General features: G+C 41.1%; 1 protein-coding gene and 1 long non-coding RNA gene across 3 annotated transcripts; both read right to left on the minus strand.

Moving 5' to 3' along the window:
* Window positions 1-89: 89 nt before the first annotated feature.
* On the minus strand, window positions 90-18,202 carry pfkfb1 (6-phosphofructo-2-kinase/fructose-2,6-biphosphatase 1). 2 transcript variants are annotated; one of them, XM_004071004.4, is made up of 14 exons: window positions 17,942-18,202; window positions 10,254-10,379; window positions 10,059-10,155; window positions 9,899-9,965; window positions 6,296-6,370; window positions 5,791-5,847; window positions 5,578-5,699; window positions 5,283-5,490; window positions 5,060-5,206; window positions 3,495-3,599; window positions 2,381-2,510; window positions 2,215-2,277; window positions 2,079-2,143; window positions 90-527 (listed from the first exon to the last, which is right to left on the minus strand). In XM_004071004.4, the coding sequence occupies exons 1-14, from the start codon at window positions 18,000-18,002 to the stop codon at window positions 468-470; spliced, it is 1,383 nt and encodes a 460-aa protein (XP_004071052.1). In that variant the 5' UTR covers window positions 18,003-18,202; the 3' UTR covers window positions 90-467. The 2 variants fall into 2 exon arrangements, with proteins under 2 accessions (XP_004071052.1, XP_004071053.1); XM_004071005.4 differs by lacking the exon at window positions 17,942-18,202 and adding an exon at window positions 10,966-11,310.
* Window positions 18,203-18,601: 399 nt separating this feature from the next.
* On the minus strand, window positions 18,602-20,624 carry LOC111947670. The gene is made up of 2 exons (XR_002873543.1): window positions 19,851-20,624; window positions 18,602-19,623 (listed from the first exon to the last, which is right to left on the minus strand). It is a non-coding gene; the product is annotated as an uncharacterized LOC111947670 (long non-coding RNA).
* Window positions 20,625-25,316: the final 4,692 nt, after the last annotated feature.

Raw genomic sequence — 25,316 nt, forward strand, 5'->3', positions numbered from 1 at the left:
TCCAAAATTACTCCCTGATGGGAGTTTCCAGAGAAAACATGAAAACCAGCTTTAACCTATAAAAAGATGCAGGAAAAAAACTCTCCATGTCAAATTTTATCTTTATTTATTTACATTTTTACACTGAAATCAACAAAGAATTTTCAATTACACCTTAAAGTGATGGTTTTTTAGGAGCTGTCCAGGGTGCCGATTCGTATTCTGAAATACTATAATCCAAGTTTGCTGTCTGAACTCTTTAGTGTGCATTAGTGGTTTAAACGTTTCTCATTTATTTGCAGGAATACGGTCTTTATGTGAATAAATTCGAGGCTTCATGTTTAACGAAAGATACTCTACAGCCACTCAGACAGACGGACAGACAGCTTTCACAGACACGGAAACAGAACCAGCTGCAGGTCGACTGTGAGTCTGTCAGTCTTCTCTAAAGGAGTCCATGAGATGTTCCTGTGTGTTAGGAGGAGTTCTTATACATGTTCAGGAACAGTCTGCAGAGCTTCATCTGGGTCTCTGTTGATGCTCACATTCTGCAAAAAAAGACACAAGAACAGAGAAAGGAAAGTCAAATGTTTTTATCAAATTAAACCTCAGTCACAACAATGTTTTTTTTTTTCTTAATAAGGTGTAGATGCTCAGGGTTGTTTTTCCTGGTGACTTCTGTTTTTACTCATTTAATTTGATCTTTTTTACTCACTGTTAGCGATTTATGTGTCTACTAAGATGCATTTATTCATTTATTTCACTGAATTTCCCCACTTCAGTACAAAGCCAGATTAAGGCTGTAAAGTGGAGTTAAGCCATGAAAATGTAAAGCCATAGCTCTACTATTCCCTATTTACTTTATTAGTGAGTTATTTTATGCTTTACTATGTTATGTGTATATGTGTGTGGGGGGGCATTGTACATGATTTATACTCTTTTTGTGCGTGTAATCCTCTTTTTCCTTGCTTTTGGTTTTTAAGGTTGGAAAATGGTTTATACAAAGATTTTCTGGTCACATTAGTTGGAAAGGTGCTCTAGAAATAAAACAAAGTTGGATTTCTTTAAGAGTTTGAATAGAGAAACACACCATGGATAACAGAAAGAAAAATAATTTGTTGCCAGTAAATCTCTTAAAACCATATTATTCATCTTTAACCATTTAAGCTGAGTACCTCCTAAAGGAGCAAGACAGCTTTTATACACAGAAAAGACAAAAAAAGCTTCACAGATGCAAAAAGTTAAGCCATAAAAATGTAAAACAGGAAAATTTCAAATGGAGGAAATCTTCCTGGGGATGACATACTTTCAAGAAACATAAAGCTTTTTAAAACACATTTGAAAAAAGAAGCTTCACGTCTGCTAAAACGGTCAAATCAAACAATAAACTGGCTTCTTGTCCTACCAGATGTTTTGTTTGTAAGACAGTTGTCATTGTGGATGCAACCTGTTCTGGACAATTAAAATAGCTTCGGTTTCTAAGATCAATCACACATGAGTTGTGTACTTTAAACAGTTGTGTGGTGTGTATAATTGTGTGAACCTCACTTTGTCAGAAGTTTAGTCATCATATCTGGACTTCTTAAGAGCATGTGAGTTTTCTCAGTCATTTATTCCTCCGTTTAATTTATTCTGTAAAAAAAATCTGGTTTCAGGCTGCTGCACACATTTCCAAGTGGCCAGCAGATGGCGCCAGAGTTCAGTGAGCGTACAGGGACAACAGTCAGTTCAGTTGAACATCTTTAAATGAAAACCAAGTTTGAGAAGAAGTGCATTAAATACGTTGCTCACAAATGTGCAAAAACGTGAAGCTTTTAATATAGATGGTATGAAGTTTAACGGAGCTGAAATTCCTAAATTTACATATGTGCTAAATAAGGAACACTTCTTAAAATTATGATTTTATTTTTGTTTTTAAGCCACGGAGCCACAGTGGAGGGGTAAAAAAAAGTGGTTCCAGAGCCTTCAGGTTTTAGACCTCTGGATTAAGGCATCACGCATTTCTTCTGCTGGTTTTTCTTTCAAGACTGAACCAGAACAAGAGAGGTGGTTCCTTGGTGAAAGTGCATCATCCTACATGTGAACTGGAGCAAACTTACTTTTGGCCTCTCCCTGTGCGTGTTGACGGCCTCAATATTCAAATAAAAGGACTCCACCTTACAGCCTTAAACAGAAGAAAAATTCAGAGTTATGCAGGAATCTGCAGCTGTCATGGACCCACAATGCACCGCTTACCATAAGCGACTGGTGTGAGTTTGAGCACAGTGTGAAGAGGGCATCTAAGATAGGGCAGCTCGTCTGCAAATAGAACAAAATCAGGCTTGCTAATAGTGTTTGTGGAGTCTGAACTAAATTTTGTGCAGAAGAGACTCCAGGCAACCGGATTCTGGTAACGTCATACCTGCAGGTTTGTCCAGGAAGTACGCGAGCAGGCAGCGCATCACAGCTTGGTGGCAGATCACCAGAACGTTTTCCTGCCTCTCCAGCTCCATGATGACGGGCTCCAGGCGGTGAACCAGATCCTCATATGACTGAAGGAGAGCCAGACACGTTCAAAAAAGCAGGACTTCTCTGTACCTGAACTACACGCTCAGAATGATGTTCTGTTCTCTATTTTATGATGAACAATATCTGAAGAAAAAAAAAACGGTTGTTGCAAATAAACTTCCTCTGGAAGCCCTTGTTTTGCTCTCTGAAGGTTTAAGTTCATGTCCAGATCCTCTGATTACTGCCTTGCCTTAGATAAAATATGCTATAACACCATAATTATAAAATATATGTATTCAGCATCAGTAAAATTGTAATTTTTTTGTTCCAGCGAAGAAAATTCTAAAACCCTTGCAGTAACTCCTGGAGTTTATTTTATTTCAAGAGGACAAACTTCAACTTTGACATTTAAATAAGCAGCTAAACTATGACTTCTACTATACTTGCTATAGTATAGTACAGTAGTTCTGAAACTTGGGGATCTTCTAATTACATTTTTCAAGAACTATTTTCACCAGAGAAAGAAAGTCCAATAAATTCAGTTTTTTTTTTATCTTTTCCTGTGTCCCAGTAAGTAACAACATCGTGTCCCATAATCATGTAATTTTTTTTGTCATTAATTTATATTTAAAAACAAACTGTAGAATACGTTTTAGAGTAAATATCCCTGATTTCTGGTCAGTCAATTACTTTTAAAATTGTAGGTTTTCTGTAAAAACTTAAAATAATTCAATTAAATTTGTTGAAATGAAATGACACAACTTTAATTTAACTTAATTTGTATTTATTGGATTTTATTTGATTTAACAAACCCCTGGAGTAGTTTGTAACACTGAGAACGTGTTTATGAATAAAAGTATGAACACACATTGTTTGGCAACAAAGCCTTTTAAAACTATTATTAAAGCATTAAAAACTATTCTAAATGGATTTAATGTTTGAGTTGAACTGTTTATATTGGTTACAACTTTAAACAGACAAATAAAAGAAAAGTCCAATAAAATAAACTAAAAGGAGGTGGTGCTCACCTCTCCTTTGGGGTAGCGGTATCGATACTTGTCCTGGTCTCTCAGAGCAAATTCTTCCATAAAGTTTTCTTGAATCTCTTCGTAGGTGAGCTCCTCACAAACCCCCTGGAGGAAAAGTGGGATCAGCTTTAATGGAACGACTGATCGACAGTTTTGAGTCAAAACAGTGCATACAGTAACTCTACAGTGTACAACACCTGAAGTAAATGAGCAAAACAGGAGATAACTTACTGACTTTTGAAAATATATTCAGCTTTCAGAGTTTATTACAATAGTTTATAGAGAAACACTTCATGACACCAGAGCCCTCCCAAACTAAAACTGCACGGCAAATCTATTGATAAGCTGCAACACTCACAGACGGATGAGAGGAGCCTCCAAAAACTAAGACAAGATCAGGCCTGTCAGAAGTCAGAGCTCTGTCTCCTCCTCTGGTCACCAGAGGGAACCGTCTCCAAAGTACTGAATGCACTTTGTCTCCTAGCAACCCCGGCGCACAGTTCCAGGATACCTGACTTTCATTTGCAATCACAGTCTGCTTAAGCCCTGCACTGAGCCTCACTCAGTGAGAAGTTTTCTTCGTGCCACTCTACCTTTACTGAGCATTGTAGCTGGACCGGATTTCCTGACCACATTTTATATCTGACTCTGTTTGCCTGCCCTGAACCTTTATCCACCTTTGTCATGGTAGGGAGAACACATCAATGTAAGGGTGGGGTCATTTTGACCCCACCAGATAGCACAAGGGTTAAGCTGAGATAATAAAGCTGCTGAAATTGGATCCAGCTTTCTGTCTGTTTTGTGACTAGGCCACTGCTGAGGTTCATTTCATTTTGATAAAAAACAAAATTCTGTTCAATCGATTGTAAACTTTCCTGAGAATACCCCACCATCACTGTGAAACATTTGTCACCAAAAATCTAATTTGTAAAAATACATTTGATCATTTTAATAAATTTATAAGCTTTTGTTAATAAAACAAAAATGTTGGTACTATGGACAACTGTAACATTAAATTAATTACAAATTAAATTCAAATTAACTTTAGAGAAAAGACAAAGCTGGTAGCCTTGTAAAAAGTTTCAAACCAAAAGTTTAGATAAAAAGTTAGAAATATTGAATGATGAGTAAATTATATTTTTTACTTGCACTGCCTTAAATGTAGCTGTGTTAAAGATTGGTTTCATTAGTGTAAACTACACACAAATTATAATTAAAAAAACTGCCAAATTCGTATCTATTATAGCTGAGGAATCAGTGTTTTTATAAAACAGATGTTCACCAACTGCATCTGTATCTAAATCCAACATTTAACTTAATTTAACTCTTTAGGATTTAGAACAAGTGCTGTCTACCTATGTTTCTCAGATGATCAGATGAGGAAGTTTTGAATTTATTTATCAATATTATTAATATTTTACGTGACTATCATTTGCTTTTTTTGTAATATTGGGAGGTAATTGGTTCAGCTGTTTGGTAAAATGTACAGAGCATGAGGAAAATAAAGACTTCATTAAAAAAGGCTTTTCTCTGAAAAAAAGGGAAAGAATTTATCTCAATCTCACAGCGTCGATCTCATTCAGAGCCTTCCACTGCTCATACTGGACTCCCAGAGCCTCTGCAGTCTGGATGGTCCTCTTCATGTGGCTCGTCCACACCTTCAGGTCTTTGATTCTCTGCCCTCTGATGAAGGACGCCAGGGAACTGGCAAACTGAAGCAGAGAGAGATGAGGACATTTCCATCTGCACGAAAGGACTAAACCTCTTTTTATATTTGGGTCCATTCACCTTTTGCCCTCTGGGGGATAAACTGGAATCCCCACCAATGCGGCCCAGAAGGTTGAGCTCGCTCTCGCCATGGCGGCTCAGGTAGATTGACCGCGGGGTGACGTGGATGTTCATGAGGTAGTAGACGATCCTGCTCTGAATGTGGTCTCGGACCCGGTTGACCAGGTATCTGCTACCGACGTCAAAGATCTTTATATAGGACAGGTTTCTGGACACCAATAAAAACAAAAGTGAGAACTTACTAATACAGAGGATCATACTGTGCATCATTATGGTCCTTAAAGAACACAAATACCTGTCCTTCTCATCATCTATAGGCAGGTAGCTGGTCTTGTAACAATCAATGCGCTTGATAAAGTCCTCCATGGCTTCATCTTCGTCACGGTCGATGTAATCTGGACTCCCAAACTTCACTTGCTGTCAAAATGACATTTATGTGAAGGCATAGAATAAACTGCAGCCATTTCAAAACGAGAAACTAATCGGAGGATATGAAAAGGTTTCTCACCCTAATATTCTCTGCAATGATTTCTGGATCATCACAGATGGATTCTACAAAGAAAACCTAAGCAGAAAAAAGGAAAATCAGCCATATAAAATCTCTGGAAATATTTGGAACCAATGCACAAACACAGTGCCCCCTGTGGTTGCATTGCAAAACAACAACAAAAAAACAAAAACAACAGGGTGATAGTGGTAGAACAAACATTACTGCTAACTCCCAACCATGTGAGTAACATAAAAAAAAGTATAAAACAGTCTGACACTGCTACATGTGAGCTATGTTGGCGTATTCTCAAAAACACCCGACCAAATATTTTGATAGAACACCATATACCCAATGAGTTATATCGCTAAAGACAATACACAAAAATGTTCCCATTGTCCAAGATACGTAAAGAGCGACGCCAGGTCTGTAAACTTTGAGACATGCGGATGATCTTCTGATCTGTTTCCTAATCATCCCCCTGCAGGAACAGTAAACATGTGATGTTCGTGAGAGTTCCACTTGCCTTGTAGCCCCTCTCTTTTGCAAAACTGTTGATAACGGCCCTCCTCTCCCTTGTGGTGTTGGTGGCATCAAAAACCTTCACGGCCGAAGGGCAGCAGAAAGGAAACAAAATGAAGCAAACAGAGAAATGCTTATTTAGCGCTTTATAGGCAAGGCAAGTTTATTTCTTCTTCTTTCTCTTTCGGCTTTTCCCATCAGGGGTCGCCACAGCGAATCCTCCTTTTCCACCTCACTCTATCATGAACATCTTCTACCCTAACACCAGCCAACTTCATGTCCTCTGTTAAGACATCCATGTATCTCCTCTTTGGCCGTCCTCTTGCCCTCCGGCCAGGCAGCTCCATCTCCAACATCCTTCTACCAATATATCCACTATCCCTCCTCTGAACATGTCCAAACCATCTCAGTCTGGCTTCTCTGACTTTGTCGCTGACACAGGCAACATGAGCCGTCCCTCTGATGTACTCGTTCCTTATGCTGTCTAACCTGGTCACTCCTAAGGAGAACCTCAACATCTTCATCTCTGCTACCTCCATCTCAGCCTCTTGTCTCTGTCTCACTGCTACCGTCTCTAACCCATAGAGCAGAGCTGGTCTCACCACTGTCTTGTACACCTTTCCTTTGAGTCTTGCTGGCACTCTTCTGTCACACAACACTCCTGACACTTTCCTCCAACCGCTCCAACCTGCCTGCACTCGCCTCTTCACCTCTTTTCCACAATCCCCATCACACTGAACTGTTGACCCCAAGTACTTAAACTCCTGCACCTTCTTCACCTCAGTCCCCTGTAACCTAACGCTTCTACCTTGATCCCTCTCGTTCAGACACATGTATTCTGTCTTACTACAACTGACCTTCATGCCTCTTCTTTCCAGAGCAAACCTCCACCTCTCTAGCTGTTCCTCCACCTGCTCTCTACTCTCACTGCAAATTACAATGTCATCCGCAAACATCATTGTCCAGGGAGATTCCTGTCTTACCTCGTCTGTCAGCCTGTCCATCAGCATAGCAAACAAAAAAGGACTCAAAGCTGATCCTTGGTGTAGTCCCACCTCCACCTTGAACTCCTCTGTCTGACCTACAGCACATCTCACCACCGTCATACTTCTCTCATACATGTCCTGAACTACTCTGACATACTTCTCTGCCACTCCAGACGACCTCATACAGTACCACAGCTCCTCCCTCGGCACCCTGTCATACGCCTTCTCTAAATCTACGAACACACAATGCAGCTCCTTCTGACCTTCTCTGTACTTTTCCATCAACATTCTCAAAGCAAAAATGGCATCAGTGGTGCTCTTACGGGGCATGAAACCATACTGCTGCTCACAAATCTCCACCTTCTTCCTAAGCCTGGCTTCCACTACTCTTTCCCACAGCTTCATTGTGTGGCTCATCAACTTTATCCCTCTATAGTTGCTGCAGTTCTGCATGTCACCCTTGTTTTTAAAGATCGGGACCAGAACGCTTCTCCTCCATTCCTCAGGCATCTTCTCACTCTCTAAAATCCTATTGAACAACCTTGTTAGAAATTCCACTGCTGTCTCTCCTAAGCACTTCCATACCTCCACAGGTACGTCATCAGGACCAACGGCCTTTCCGCTCTTCATCCTTTTCAGAGCCTTCCCAAGGCAAGTTTATTTGTAGAGCACAATTCTTACACAAAGTAATTCAAGGTGCTTCACAAAACAGAAAAACGCATTAAAATCACAATACATCATAGAAATAATCAACATAAAATTTACTTTAAAAGAAAAGAAAAAATTTGAAAATTGATTCATATACACGGCTAAACAGAAATGTTTTAAGTCTAGATTTGAACATGAGCACAGAAGAGGCCTGTCTTACGCCTTCAGGGAGGCTGTTCCAGATTTTAGCTGCAGAATATTGAAACACTGATTCCCCTTGTTTAGTTCTGACTCTGGGTATCAACAGGAGGCCGGCCCCTGAGGTCCTCAGAGTACGAGATGGTTCATATGGCACCAACATGTCAGAGATGTACTTTGGTGCTCGGCCATGGAGAGACTTGTACACAAGCAGAGCTGCTTTGAAGTCTATTCTTTGAGGTACAGGGAGCCAGTGCAGAGACCTGAGCACAGGACTAATGTGATCATACTTCCTGGTTCTGGTCAGGACTCGAGCAGCAGCATTCTGGATGTACTGAAGCTGTTTTACAGCTCGTTTGGAGAGGCCGGTGAGCAGGCCGTTACAGTGGTCTAACCTACTGGAGACAAATGCATGGATAAGTATCTCCAGGTCTGGCTTTGACATAACCTATAATCACCAGCAGCAATGTCTTGCAATAAGATAAGATAAGATAAAGATGCTTTATTGATCCCAGCTTGGGAAATTGGGTTGTTGCGGCGTCAGCTTTAAGCTCAAGATACAAACACACAAACAGTGGGTGACAACACAATGTCTAGTCCTAAGACTCTTCAACACATGAATGGGCAGGGGAAGGCTCGAACCTTCAGTATTTTAATCAAAGGCTGATCGCTCTACCACAGGTACCCCAGAAACACAGATGATCAAGCATCGTTTCCTATCTATGGAAGAATTTCTGTGGCATAATTAAAAATAAAAGTCAATACCAGAAATGCTGTTTTGTTGACTCAAAAATAAAATGAAAAAGCAATCCACCAAAGCGCATTTTCTTTTTCTTCTTCAACACTCCGCTCATTCTGTTGCTCAATTAAAATGATAAAGAGAGGTCCAGGAGAGAGCAAGGCAGGGGCCGCCCGGCCGCCCATATTCTTTGTTTTAAATAAATGACAACTGCATATAAGGACATTCATTTGCAAAAACACGCTGCAGCTTCAAAACAACCCCAGCTCTGACCTTACTTCCCTGGGGCCCAAAGGCCGCAGACATGAAGCTGTGAGGAGAGGCTGAACTCTGCGTGTGTCCAGAACAGTATAGTGACTCTCAAATGCACCTTCATTGTAAGGATTGAATGTTACCATTGTCTGTTTGCTCCCTGCTTTTTGAATCTTTTTGTATGTCTGGAAGACTGGGTACGAACTAACAGCATCTCTCTTGTTTCCTGAAAGGAATGGTGCAGGAAACAGGTTGCAGTCAACACTTAACAGTAAAGGGTAAAGGTGAAGTAGACAGGCATTTTGAACAGATTTTTCATATTTTTCAATCAGTGCCTATCAGGTGAAAGTTGAGTGCTCCCTTCATGCAGGCTGACCATTAGAAATAAGGAAATTAGACAATCAGAGTGTGGTTTTGTGTGGACGTCCAACAGGCAAATCACGTGCTACTCCACGCTTGCAGCATCTGTGCGCGGTCAGTATGTTCAGTACGTCACTAATGACTAGAGTGTGGCGTGAGAGCACCGTACGAAAACATCACCAGTACGTCAAAAGTGCGAGACACTTCTATTATCCTTACAAATACTTCACGAGGCATTTACTACACGCATTACAAATGGTACGTTCCATTGGCTGCAAGGGACCTGCAAGACACACCTGTGATAACCAACCAGGGACCCTATAAGGGGCCAGACAACCCAAAAACCAGCAGCACCCATCCAGGTCAACCCCCCTGCGTGAGTGCATGTAACTACGCCATAAGCTAATGATGGTATCTTACTTACAGCGACTTGTCCGTTTTCCTTTGAGAAGTAGACGGCCACATCTTTGAGAGCAGCTGAAGCGCAGGCTCTGAAAGTCATGTGACACGCATGAAGAAAACCAAAATGATGGAGGAAGAGCAAGATGTCAAAGACGTCATACTGACAACGGAAAAACACTTACTTGCGGATCCTCATGGCCTCCTCATTGTCAGGTTTAAAGAACTCAAAGTTCTTGTAGGTCTTGACTGCTTCCCTGCGATACTGACCCACATTAAACACTGACAAAGAAGAAAAAAGGTTATTTTTCCCCATTAAACCTTCTACAAACATAGAGCTTAAATTCCATTTCTTTAAATTCATGGAGTCTGTGTCTGACCTTTCGTAGGAACGCCAATCCAGTTCAGATAGCGAGTCAGCTTCTTGGAGATGTAGGTCTTTCCTCTGGCAGGCAGGCCCACCATCACAATCACAGTGGGGGAGTTACAGAACTGAGGCACGGAGGCTGAAAAAGAGTCGGAGGTGAGATGTTTTATTCTGCAGAGGAGCTCGGGCTGCAGTTGATCCAGTTCCAACTAAAACTCTTGTATTTCAGCTCCTTGAACAACTAAGACTTGGAAAAAGCAGCAGAGCCTTCTCAGGTGGATGAATGTTCAGTTTGCGTTGCAGTCTTAAAGTAATCCTCGTCACACAGCTGCTGTGTCTGTCAGTGTGCCTAACAATAAACCTTATCTATCCCCATCTTCAGCCAATTCTCTCTGGCAGAGCCTTCTTCAAACTGTAGCTTTTTACAGGATTCCAGCTCACAAACCTAAAACAAAAAGCTGTGAAACCAGGAAAGTATCTCTAATCTTTAGACCCGAGCTACATTTGTTTCCGATGGCGTCCGTAATCCACAGGTCAGGGTTCACTTTTGTGATCCAGCATTGACCCAGAAAACTTCAGTGTGGTTCCAGGCGTTCCTGTCTTGCCTATTGTGACACCTTCTAACCTCAAATATCTCACGAATACCAGACAAATGATTCTTTTCCTGGAGCAAGAATACAACAACACAAAAGTAAAAACTCAAGCTGAAACCCTCTTGCACTTACACCCCCTCCTGCGGTTCAGGTTAAACCCCATCCACGGCACCCAGATCTTCAGCAGAGGAGTCTGTGTGAGGTTGTTCTGCTCTGAGGCCGTGTTCAGTGTCAAAGCCATGAGGAGTCTGCAGCAGAAGCCGCCTGGTCTGCCTGCATGAGTGACGTGTGCGTTTCCCTGAACGCAACCTTCAGCAGGTCAGCTGACAGAGAAGTGTGAGCTACAAGAAGGGGGGTGGGGGCAGAGCGTTTGTCTGCTCCTTCATCTGCTGCAGAACCTCAGTAGGTGACGTCAGACAACAGGACAGCATTCATAATCCATTAAGAGGGGCATCTGCTGTGAGGAGGCCGCCTCCTCTCAGGGAGAGCAGGAGGTGAGGAGTGCAGCAGAGGAGGGAGCGCTCATGAATGCAGACCAGCACAGCTTGTTCTGCACACACGGCTTGTTTTGAACACTGGTGAAGATGAACTTCTGCTTTTTCACCACTAGAGGGCAGTTTATAGCCTTTTTTTTTAACTCGTTCCGTCCAACAACTGAGCAAACATATTAGAGCTGAAGGCCTTTTGTGTTGGACAGGTTTTACTATCACAAAAAGAGGTTATAGAACTTCGAGAAACCAAAGTATAGATTTGTATAAACCCCTTTTTGTTGTATTACTTTTTATTTAGTTGTTACATTTAGTGTAAGAAGAATGTAAGAAGGGGGGGGGGGGAGTAAAGGGAAGAGAGGTGAGAAAGTGGGGGATACAAGCACTGATATGAATAAGTTATTATCTGCTGGAAAGACAAATATTACATCAAAGGTGAAATTCTGACACGAACATGAGCGGAGAATGTCTGTCCATCAATACACTGTGGGTTAGGAGGAGAGATGAAGCAGACAGGGAGCAGTGTGGCAGTGTGCACGTGCACGTGGAGGTGGAGATACATGCATGCTGCCGAAGTGAACCGTAATAAGGGGGACCAGATCCCCGCCAGCCCGACCAGCCAGACCAGGAGAGAGGGGGAGACCCCCAGGCCAGGAGCGCCCCCGGCATCGGGACCCAAGCAGCCCGGGAGGGGCGAGGGGGGGGGCAGTTTAAATCTATGTTAATGTTTTCTGAAATAATGTAAAAATGTTCTCTAAGGATAATCAAATCAATGCTCTTGACAAATATACAAATATTGGCAACTATGTTATATATATGTGTGTGTGTGTGTGTGTACGTCTGTCAAGAAGAAAGCATCTTCTTCCCTCACCTCCGTGTGTTTTTCTTCAGGTTCTAAACAATCTAATCTATGGCTTCTGCTATGGCTTCTGCTTAACAGTGGATGCTCCTCCTGACTCATTACTGTCTACTTGGAACAAGTGCCTGAAACACAACTGCTTCAGTATTGATTTGGGTTTACTTCTGATAAATGTAATGCATTTTAACTAAACAAAGAACAAAAGTTTAAATAAAAAACCTCCTCCGCATCACTGTAGTAGATATTTAATGCATGTAATGCATTTAAAACGTGATATGTGTGAATGTGTGGCCCTGAAATTGACTGCCGACCTGCTCAGGGTATGCCCCACATTTACTAGCTGGGATAGGCTCTAGTAACCCTATGCCCCTGGACGAGTTTAAATGGGTTTGGAAGGGAGGGAAGGCCTGTGAATCCTCACCCTTTGATGTTTACTTTAGTCCAGCATCTACTTGAAACTAAAAACATTTGTGATTTTTTTTTTCATAGCTGGAAACACATCCAGGCGTCAAGGGGTTAACTTCAAAAAAGCTGTTACAGTAAACTTTAGTTGATAGAACTTTAACTGATCCCACAATGAGGAAATGGTTTGTCACTTTGACTCAACAACTAGACAAATATTTAAAAAAACAAATAAATAATAAAGCAATAAAATACAAGAAATAACCCCATGAAGTGTCCAGTCTATGAGTTGAGTGGCTGACAGCAGGAAAGATGTGTGAAAGTGCTGCTTCCTGCAGCGAGGTGTTCAGGTCTCTGACAGAAGGAGCTGCTCAGTGCAGCCATGGTCTCTTACAAAGGGTGATGAGGATCGTCCAAAAGTGTACAAATGTGTACAAAGTTGTTGTAAAAGTGAAAAAAATTGCAGCAACAGAATGAAATTAATAATATTTTTAATAGTAATATAAATTATGTATTTCTATTTTAAAGCAAATACAGAAATAATCCACCCTGTTACTGATAAGAAACCTATTTAGGTGCAAACGCCATTTCTACCACTTCCTAAGAGATTAAAAAAAGGCTAATGTAGCAGGAAGTTGTGTGACTAATGTGATATCAAAAAGAGTGTTCTGTCATCTTCACTGCTGCCCTCATTATCAGAAGAATCTAAAGAAAAGATAAAGTCAGAAAAGTAAACTACTTCTATCCTGTCTGCCAGGAAGTTTCAGTTTTATGCTTTCGGGGGGGGGGATCTCTTCTTGTGATATTAAATATCTGAAACCAAAAAATGAAGTCATGCTGTCACACTATTGTCTTAGGGGGATTTTACATCTAGTTGATTTAACTAGTCTTTTCTGTCTAGGGACCAGCAACCTGTCTAAAGGGACTAAAGATGGAAATTAGTCTAAAAGGCTATAATGTTGTATATTTGCATTTTTAAATGTTAAATTGAAATATGATGTCACCTTTCTTAAGCAAAAAAACAGAGTATAACATAACTCTGTCACTTTCAGCAATGTAGTCATGGTTGTATACAGGTGATGAGCGTAACTGTTTCTCAACACAAATGTATCGGCTTGAATCCTGCATCAGGGCTTATGTGGGTGTCAGCTTGGGGGGGCTGGGGAGCATGAAGGACCCAAAATACAGAGAGGGGAGGCACACAGTTCCAGGGCAAAGGATTTATTCAACTAAAAAAAGCGCTGCAGAGCAGGAAAACAAAACTAAACTTACTGTGGGCATAGCATGAACACATGGCTGAAGAGAGTCAGGGAAGAGACATTAATGGACCAGCACAAGAGGAAGGCAGAGACAAGACTTAAATACAGACAAGACACAGGTGAACATGATCAGGGAAATAAAACTCAAAAGCATGACAAAACAGGAAACCTTTCAAAATAAAAAAGGAAGCCGAACTCAAATCATGACGGTGACATAATGGAAGCAAAAAACTAATACAAAGAAACCCAAAACATGGCTGTGGGTAAGGATTACTATGTGCACCCACGAGGTTTTTTTCTGGCCCTCAGCTTCCCTGAAACCGATGTGGTACCACCGTAAACTGAAGATACAACACTTTAATTCAATGCAATTTTATTTATATAGCCCAAAATCACAATGGGCTTTGTGGTTTTTATTCGTATTTTTTTAATATTCCTTTTTAAAAATACCTTTTCCTATGACAGACATGAAAGGCTGAAGGCTTGGAACCTTCAGAGTGGGTTGTTGGTTCATTACAGGGACATGCATGGACAGAAACCTCCCATACATTTTGTTTTTAGTGTAACACACAACCCACATGCCTGATTTCAAACGCTCTGCAAAACCGATACCAACATATCTGTTATAGGGCCTATATTTTACAAAATCAAAGAATTTCGAGCTATTATGTGTATTATAATGTTCATTACTTACTATAAACAACCCCAAAGTGGGATTTTGATCCATTCATGTATTTTGGAGCATTCCTTCGAAAATCTGCACGCTGAGTACAGCCCCTCCCAAATCATAAAAATAGAGTGTGTCCTCACATAGTGATGTAGATTAGTGAGAAAAGCCCCTTCCAGGAAGAGTCTGCACTGCCAGCACTGCGCCCCGGCTAACACACACACACACACACGCACGCACACCCACACACACACACACACGCACACACACACACACACACACACACTCATATCCACTTCCTTCACGGAGCTAGAGGTGATCAGCTAAACGCTTTCATTTTAAATGCAGAACATACACATCAAACTCTGCAAAAGTTTGGATGTTGTTTGTTTTCGTGGGGAAACACAGACACGCTGCAGAGACTCTAGGTTGATGTCATGAAATGGGCGGTGCTTATTTGGAACGAAAGGTGGTGCCTCAGAGATCGATCAGAAATTCAATTCTTAGTTGTGGGCGGTACTGTTGGCGTGGAGTAAGCCCGCCCCCTTCCACCATCTACCTGTTTAAAGTCTTTCCCACTAGCTTATAGCCCCTCACAACCAAAGCTAACATTACTGGTGATACAAAAGTGGTGAGCAACATTGTAGTCATGCAGTTGTGCAGTTTTGATCCAGATTCCAGCTCAGAAGAGGAAAACAAAGACATACACAAATCTGTTTGTCTGCAAGTGGATGCATCAGAATGGAGCGGAGCAGAGAGTTTGAGGTTTGCTGTAGTAACTTTTACATCACACCTAAAAGCTTTTTCCAAACAGCATTTTTAACTTGCTCCTGATTCACAATGTCTTTAATAAAGAAATTTTTCTCAGAAATGCAGTTTAAATCTTAGTTTTCTTCATATATGTTTTCTATCATCAACAATATGCCACAAGAACATATTAAAACCACCAAAAACACAACTTTAAGTGGAGTGTCTTTAAAGAAATATTTTTCTGAATAACTCAGTAAAAGTCATAACAGCATAAAAATACACAATAAAACATCTATGAAACTTTACATTTGTGGTTAAAACCTCCACCAGGCTACTTGGCAAACTCCCCCCTGGACTGTGTTCTACTCCCTTCTGTTCTCCCTCTACACATCAGACTGCACTGTTTCACACACCTCCAATGCAATTCTCTTATTTGCTGATGACACCACCATTGTGGGTCTGATCTCAAATTGCGATGAGATGGCGTTCAGGGCAGAAATCAGCAACCCGCCCATGTGGTGCTCTGAAAACAACTTGTCTCTAAATGTTCAGAAGACCAAAAAACTCATCTTGGAGTTTAGAAAACACAAAGGCCCCTCTACTAATACATGGGTAACGGGTGGACCGCGTCTCCCCCATCAGATTCCTGGGCATCACCATCTCTGCCGTGTTATTATTTTTTTTACTCATTGTTGTACAGTGTGCTGCTGATGATGAACCACAATTAAACTTTGCTGACAGTTGGAATAAAGTATATTCTTTTCTATTCTATTCTATTCTAAATCACAAGTCTCCACTAAACCTCACTGCTTCAGGACATCTTTCTTTCTCTGATATTTGTGCTTTAGGCAAAGCAAATCCACACCATAGTGTACTCTATTTAGAATTAAAGAATAAGTTATAAACACTTTTAGTACACTTTGACAGCCTCAGGATGTAAAAAAAAGTTGGATTATTGATGATAGAGGACTTCAAGCTCTAAAATATTTGCACTCAAAGTTAAAAAACAAACAGAAAAGTTTAGGTGTGGAGTAACTACATGACCTGGAAATCCTTTTAATGTAACTCTAAACAAAATGATTCTAGTGGAAAAATAGACTGAATTCAACATGAGTAGATGCAGCTGATTGATGTCTAAATATGATTTATTCTAACAGAGATCTGCATGAACCCTGGTGGACTTAAGATCAAAGTCAGCCGTCAGTAAGTCTTGAGCCGTGACAGCAAAGTGTGTTCTGCCATAAATACTCTACCACGAACAGCAGCTGCACTGGTTGTTCTTATGTCTCTCACGTGTTCAAATTGCAGTCAGGTTTTCCCTCTCCACCTCTCAGGTCGGTTTTCATACAAAAGCATAAAAATGAATCTGATCACAGCAGATTACAGTTATGCAAAAACCTTACAGGAGAAGCAATAGACTTATTTCAGTCAGTGTTTATTTTAAAAACATGATGGTAAAAGGTAGCATTCTACTATAGTAAGTCTTTACTGCTTTCATTGAGTTTAAGACAGTTGTAAGCAGTGTGTTACCATGACTGCTTTTTGATGGACTTTTCATGGATGTTTTGCTCAAAAATGAATGAAAAAAATGAAAAAAAAAAAAACGTTCTGAAAAGCCATGACGGTATTTAAAGAGGATATTTCACACAATTTAGAAAAATTCCATTTCATTTTTTTTACTACAAGAAAGCTGATATGAAAATATTGATGTCTAAGAGAGCTCAACACACTGAGAAACAATATAACAAATCAAATGATGAGCTTCAAGCAAATAAAAAATCCTCCATCATTTCGTCAGTCCGCGCTGCTGCTGTTTTCAGTTTCATGGAAAAAAAAAGTAATCTGAAAATCCCTAAATCTTTACACTGCACTTTCAGGCATGGTAGTGGAGGTCTAATGATTGGGGCTTGCTTTAAAGGCACAGATCATGGAGTCCTTGAATTCTCAACAGAAAACTCTGCTTTACCAGTTAAACGCATGTCTGAGACTAAGTCTAGCAACCACACAATGATGCAGCACAAAAAAACTAGTTGGTCATTCTAAACGTGTCTGAACCTTAAACTAGTCGTCCATATTCAAGTGTTCACAAAGCTCATTGAACTGAGTTGATGCGAAGAAAACAAGGTTTAAAAATTTTCTACAAATTAAAGCTCTCAAAACCAAAGAAACCCCGCCACAAAAAAGTATTTTTAAAATTTTATTGAGTTAATGCATAAAAAATAATGTATAACACTGTATTTGCATGACACCTCAAAAATACAAGATAAGATAAAAAGGGCGGGTCTAATTTTTGGTCATGACGGCTTAAATCACATTTCCTACTGATCAGAAACTACACCTATCAGCGAGCGACAGATCCACATGGAAGAGCCCAGGCTCGTAAAAGCCTCACTGAAGCCCCTCTACATAGTCCTATGTCCACTTTCAAGCATTTACTCCTCATTAGCAAATTATCTAAAAAAATAATGCAGAAAAACATTTAAGTCTGCACAGAAAAGCATGAAAGCCTTTTTTTTAATACTTCCCCTGTGTTGAGCATTATTGCAGTTCAGTCAAAAAAGGAAGGTATAGTCGCTTTGCCTGTGCATTAACAATGACAGAACCTCGCACAGATCATAGAAACTTTCCTGAAAAGTTCCATTTGAATTTCTGAGCACACTTTCTGCAGAAGCAGGGAGCTCACCTGCACTGTCACACCTGCGGAGCTTCATGTTTTCCGGCTGGTTGGGCTCCATTGTTTGCATACGCTCCAAAGTGGCCTCCGCTGGACCATCGAGGTGACCGGCAAACAGGTTTCATCCAGTGTTACAAGAGGGAAGGCTCTTTTTAGAGAAGATGAATGCCTGCACTAAAGCATTCTCAGCCCACCCCCACTTCTGTGATAAATCTTTTTCTGCAACACATGAGATATATGATAGCAGTACGCCGGGCTTGTCCTTTAGTGTTTGGCAGGGCCGAGGTTCACTGCAGACTGCAAGGTAAGGGGAGAGGCAGCATGCAGGAGGCGTCATAAGGGAGGCAAAGGTCATCGGCAAGTTGTTTCTGACCATAGAGACATTTTTGTTTACAGTCTGCACCAGTCCTTTCCTGGAAAGCAGTGTGAGCGTTGCAGTTTGCTGAAAGGTATGCACGGGCTTCTACAAATGGGGAGGGGGGACCCTTGAAATGCAAAAACCTGCCTGTGACATAAACTAATACCCTGATGCCCCATTCCACATACCAAGACTGAGGAATCCTGTGACAAAAACACCTGATCTGAAAAATTTGGAAATATTTTGGTTTGAAACTTTGCAAATCAGGATAAACAATTTGATGAGCATTAATGCCAAATCTGCAGAGGAAATAGTTATAGATGTGCCTTTATTGTCACTGTCCGCATGTACAATGAGATTAAAAGCCATCGCCATATCAGTGAAAAACATATAAAATATACAAAACAAACATATCAGTTATGTGCAAAAACAAGACATACATGATCTGAACATGTTGGTTCTGTGCACACAGGGATTAAGTAACAGTGTTAGGGACGCCCAAGAAAATCCATTTTCACAATAAAGACGTGAGAAAAATATTGAAGTTAAGAGAAACTAAATAAGCAAATGTACATGTGCATATATACACAGGTATGTGCCAGAGTGTAATCAGGACATTCGGAGTTTAAGAGAGTCCTTTCACAAAAATAGCTTTTTAAAAATCAGTTTGAAAGCAGAAATAGACAGAATGTAATTAAAGTCAAACCAAAATAAAAATCTGATATGCATGTAACCATAAAATCACTAACTTTAGTTTCCCTGTTCTTTTCCTATTTCTGAACTTATTACAATAGAGGCCATTGTATGAGAACTGGACTGACAGAGTTTTACATCACCCAAAGAAAATGATTTACTACCAGCTCCAACCAAATAAAGTCAATCCGTCCAAAAAAGTTCATAGTGTCTTCAGTTGTCAATTTGGTCGTCATTTTTTCGTGGCATGGACTCCACCACGTTCAGGATTCTTGTCATTTCACCACAGGAGAAAAAACAAAATTCGTGTCTCTGTTCCAGGACCAGTCGTTTACAGTAAGATCAGGACAGGAAGTAAGAGACACATCAATATGATATATCACGATTCTTACTGAGTATTGCACTGAAGAGAATATATCACAGTATTGCACAGTTCCAATGATTATTGCACCGTCCTGTGATTGTTGCACCGAAATCTAGCACAGAAGAGAGTGCATCACGTAGCACTGCTTTTTTGAGTTGTCCGTGAGAGGGCGGGGGTGTCACAATGATCTTCCAGAGTTCAGCAGCCTTACTGCTTCAGGGAAGAAACTGTTCCTCAGTCTGGTGGTCCTGCTCTTTATGCCCCGCAGCCTCCTGCCTGAAGGGAGCAGGGAGAACAGAGGGTGTGAGGGGTGAGTGGGGTCTTTCAGGATGCAGGAGGCTCAATTCCTGCATCTGATCTTGTAGATCTCAGTGGTGGTCTGCAGGCTGTAACCCACTGTCCTCTGTGCAGCTTAAGTCACTCGTTGCGGAGCTTGTCTCTCTGCCACAGAGCAGCTGCCGTGCCACACAGTGATGCAGGAGGACAGGACACTCTCTACACACCTGTTGAAGGAGGTAAAGGACTGCGATCCCCATCCCAGCGCTGATGTGCCTTCTTGACTAGGTAGGAAGTGTTGGTGCTCCAGGTAACGTCGTTGGAGCTGTGAACGCCCAAGTACCTGAAGCTGAAAACCACTTCCACCACGGCCCCTCTGATGTGAAGGGTAGGAGGGGGGCGTCTGTCCTTCCTGAAGTCCACAATCATCTATTTGGCCTTGTTCACGTTGATGCAGAGCTTGTTATTGGAGCAAGTGTACCAGCCGGTGTCAGGAGGATTCATGCGCAGTGTTTTTTTGAACACATGGAGAGGCAGGCGGCTGGCAGCCGTGGGTCAGAGACAGGTGAGAGTCCAGGATCAGGCAGAGGTAGATGGTGGAAGAATGCTCAAAATAGCAGGCCAGAGACATAAGACTTCACACTGAAGGGAGTGGTTACTGATGGGAAACAGCTGTGGGGCTCCTGGGAGAATGACAGCAGGGGCTGATGGGAAGTGGAGTGTGGAGAAACAGGAAGTGTTAGTACTCTGGAGATAGTTCTTGCTGATAGCCAGAGGGGGAGACAGGGGACCGATTCATGACAGCCAGACAACTTCAGGAAGCAGTGATTGGTCAGAGTCAGTCTTTATTATGGCAACCATTCTTACCAATCAGGAGGGAGCTTGTTGGAAGTCCACATCTCTACCATTTGAAAGTGGGCTCTGGGAGTCTGTCAATCAAACGTTTGGAATGAGTAAGCAGATTTAATTTTTAGTTTTTCTTCTCAATAGAGGTCAATGGGATTTTGGCTTCTTGGTATCAGCAGGTATTTCCTGTTTGGATTGTGTGGGGGAGGGGTCACTCAGTCCACTTCTCATATACAGTCAAAAGTAGAGATAGGTAGAAGTAAGTTTCACCCATCTACTGTCTGGAGATGTCTGCAGCTTAAAAGCTAAACCTCAGATGTGGAAACGAGCAGGAAAACACAGGAACTGGTCTGTTCCAGGTGCCCAGGACTGATCGTCATAAACAGCAAATGTTTGTCTGTAGTGGAAGGCAGTCTATGGTCAAAGAATAATGAATGCCTGTAGGAAACAGGGAAGCATGGTGGAAATCTCTAGAATGTTTGGGGCTGCATTTCTGCAAATGAAATTGGAGATTTGATCCGGATTAATGGTTTTCTCAAAGCCAAGAAGTGCTGGCAGATACTTATCTAGCATTCAAAAACCATCAGGGAGGCGTATGATTGACTCTAAATGTATTTTGCAGATGGACAACAACTCTAAATATATGGCCACAGTCATTAAAACCATCTTCTGAGTAAAGAGGAACAGCATTACAGGAAGTGAAGACATGGCCCTCCCAGAGGCCTGATCTAAACATCATGGTAAGTCTAAGATGACATAAAGAGATGAGATCTGTACCTACCAGCCCTGTTTTGTCAAAAACTGACTCCAGGTGGATTTACAGTAGAATAATGATGTTTTGAAGACAAAAGTTAGTCACAAAAATATTGATTTGACTTAGATGTCCCTACTATTTGCTGTTTGATGAAAATAAATTAATAAACTCTCATTTTTTTAACGGATTCACTTCGCAGTATTTTTCCGTCTAAAACGTCAAACTAAAACCTTAAAACTTTGAACATTGTTTTTGTTTGTGTGTATATTTATCGCCCCAGTACCCAAAGCTTGGTAGGCATGCCACATGCAGAGGACCAAAATAGCGGTAAATGGCGTTTACTTATATAGCGCTTTCTACCTTCTTTCGAAGGCCCGAAGCGCTTTACAGTCCCATTCACCCATGCTCACACACATTCACACACTGATGGTGGCTAGTGATTCAGTAGTCATTGTTTCCCAATGACTAGGGAAGTCATTGGAAAAACATGCTACTCATTGATCTACTTGAGGTATAAAAGGAGCTTGAAAAGAGAAGTGGTGGATGGGGAAAACAGTAGTTACCAACAGTCTTTGTCACCATTTGGAAAAGCCTGCACTGAAGGTTTTTTAGTGAAGCAAAATGTTTGCAGGAGGTCATTTAAAGTAGAAAAAACAACCCAAAACATATAAAAACAAAAGACAAACAAAGTTTTCAGCTGTCATACACAAGATAAAAAGAAGAACTTCAGTCTTATGTCAGAGGGAAAGTTTGGAAGACTGATCCAGATTTTAGCTGCTTTGCTGTGCTCATCCTGAGTATGGGCACCAGTGGTTGTCCATGAACTTTGCAGGTTTGAATTGAACAGAACCAAAGAGCAAACAAAAAACAGATAATTTTAAACCTAAGATTTGAAAGTGAAAGTTTTTCAGGATTATTCCACAATCCTGGAAAAAGGGAGATGTGAATTTTTTAAAGTTTCCACCATCAGATAAGCAAGTCTCTGCATGTAAGGCGTCACATGACAACAAACTTCCTGGCAGTTAAAACAAAAATAATACGCAACATTACTGAAATAAACCCTGAGGACACTGCCACGTTAGACTGACGTCCAACATAAAGTGCTGCAGAAACAGAATCTCACTGGAAGATGACAGATCGATGCCCAAATATAACCAACAGAAGTCATTACTGTTTTTATTTAATTCAATTTACCAATCTCAAACATTAAAAAATTAAAGATTCGAGGCTTTTTCCTCACCTCAGGACCAAAAAGCAGCTTTTTCGGGAATTCTAACTTTTTGCTCTTTTTGATAACTTCAAATTACATGAAACAGGCAGTTTTTGAGCAAATCAAAGAGAATTAACTGTCTGATGAGTCAGCTGAAATAAGGACAATCCTTTGAAGAAGATTTTGGTTGACATCAAATGTGCTCAAGGCAGGTCTCAGGAGGAAACTCAAAGGTCTTGTAGATAATAGCACTTCAGCCTAACCACAAACCCTGGTGTCTGTGTTTATCTGAAAACACAAACAGTCTCCTTTATCCAATACTCTGAGGAGGCAAAGATCCCTATTGATATGTAGACGTAGGGTTACTCACTCAAGATGCAGAAAACAATTTATTTTCTGTAGCTCTGATTTACTCTAAAGCTCCACTCTGATCATCTTTAAGGGTTCCCAGTGGTGTTTTAATTACGATTATACAATTTTTAGACAAATCAAAAAATTGGTATCATTTTTTAAGACATAGTTTTGGTAGAGCAGCAGTAGTTCATCAGAATTTTGCCTCTGACTTGTTGCCGGGACTGTTGGCGCAGAGCAAACCTCCCCACTTCTGTTCCATCTACATTAATTTTCGTAAATGATTGAAGAGCTACTGTGGTCTAAAGAATTTAAACACTGGAGCTGAAGCTCTGGTGTTAAAGATCTGTAGAACAAATTTAAAACCAAACCAAGATGTCCCATCATCCATCTGTTTAAGTTCCCTCGCGCTGGCTTACAGCCCCTCACAACCTAACCTAAAACCTTACCGGTGCAAAAGAATTTCGAGTGATGTTGCAGCTAGCCATACAATTATTTTTTGTTTTTTGATTTGAAATGGTTTATTTCAAGCAATTAAGTAGAAATAATACACCAAAGCAATATAATCATCAGTTGTACATTCATAAAGTAACTAATCAAATGTATTATAATTAGACATAATTAATAAATATTGCTTGAAAGGGAGTGGAAGGAAGCTAACTTATATAATCCCTCCCCGTTATACAATAACCATTTTATTACATGATTTATCAATATCCGGTTCCCAGTTTTTATAAGACAGAATTAAAAATCATAAGGTATCAATAAAGCACATGACAAAGATGAATTACTTAAATTACTTAATTTTAATGTAAAAATAATGATTTTAGAAATGAACATGACAAATTTCCCCTGTTCCCCCTATTGCGTAGAGAGTGGCGTACGCCTTCTTTTGTGCGTACGCAAGGTTTATAAATGAATAAAATCGTCCCCCAGCCCCCCCCCCCCCCCCCCCCCCCCCCCAGCATTGGGGCCAGGCCTCCCTAGCCCAGGGGCCCCATCACCTGAAGCACCGACCCCCCAGACCCCACACCCCCCACTAGGAAGGAGGAGCGAAGAAAGCGCCGCCCCCAGGAGCAAGCCGAACAGCCAGGGGGACCGCCGATTGGCTCAGTGGAGACCCCAACCTGTCAAACCTCCAAGGCCCCATATCGATAGAGGACCAACTTGCTCCCCCAAGCAGCCACCCCATGACAGGGTCGACCCACCCGCCCACCTGCCTCCCCCAGACCCTGCAGCCCCGGTGGGGGACGCTCGGAGCAACCACGGGCGCCAAGAGGCCCCCCCCCCAGTTAATCGAAAAAGCATCCACAAACAGCAAGAACAGTTTTTTCTTTTCACGTATCCATGGTCATGCTGAGTTCTGACCACAAATGCCTGTGAGAACTTGAGTGTACATTTAAACTTTTAGCACCTTCCTGCTGCATGGTTGGTTTGCACTGTTGTCTCACAGTAAGCAGGTTCTGGTTTAAATCCTGCAGGGTTCTTTCTGTATAAAGTTTGCATGTTCCCCCCCATACGAAGGTTTTCTCATGGTGTTCCATCTTCCTCCCACAGTCCAAAAACAAGCTTCAATCATTTTTTCTGCCAATCATTTTTTATCTTAAAGTAGCAGTTGGGTTAACGGCAAGCAACAACCATGCAACATCTTCAAAGTACTTGACAGAAAGACCACATTGAAGAGCACATTTCCTCAGTAACACAGCAACTGTAGACTTTCTGAATGGATGTTTGCAGAGGGACTTTAGGTTGGTTAGCAGGTGATCAGCTCTGTTAAAGATTGCAGGATACATCAGAAATTGGTCAAAGGGCAAAGGATCACTTGCAGCCAGATGTGGATAAAAAATGCAAACATTTATTTGAAAGGGCAGAACATCTTAAAAAGGCAATAAACATAATTAATCATAATAATATTAATGCTAAATTCTGAACGCAAATTCCTTTCCACTTGTTGAAAAAGTTTCTGTTGCTGTTGAAAAAGTTTCCTTTTTCTGAACTGATATGTTTCTGAACTGAACATGCAGTCTCAGTGATTTTCTTTAAAAAATAACTAGCATAAACGTAGACCTGATGTCTTAACTCCATGCCTTCTGCAGGTTGGACTTGTGCCAGCCTGCTCTTTGGAGCTGCTGCTCATTCAGAGTTTAATCTGAATCAGGAAACAACTTCACTCCTTTTTTTTACATTTTCATAGTGTCCACTGCTTAGTTAAAAAGAATTTTAATGCACTATTGCAAGTTGATGAAGCAAACAGTAGTAAAGGGCATAAAAGTTCATCTTATCCTCTCTGGTGCAGCAGTCTGTTAGAGAGCTGAGGTCTACAGGAAGTATTCAGCTGCTAAACTGCTCTGAGCTACTTATAGCTTCCTGATGTGATCTAATAAAACCAAGCTCCCACCTTCTGTTTCCAAATTTGAAGTAAACCAAATGTTGTCGTTCCACACACACACACACACACACACACACACACACACACACACACACACGCACACACACACATACACATACACATACACATACACAGAAAATTGT

The sequence above is a fragment of the Oryzias latipes genome, chromosome 7 (genome assembly GCF_002234675.1).
Source record: "Oryzias latipes chromosome 7, ASM223467v1".
Classification (NCBI taxonomy): domain Eukaryota; kingdom Metazoa; phylum Chordata; class Actinopteri; order Beloniformes; family Adrianichthyidae; genus Oryzias; species Oryzias latipes.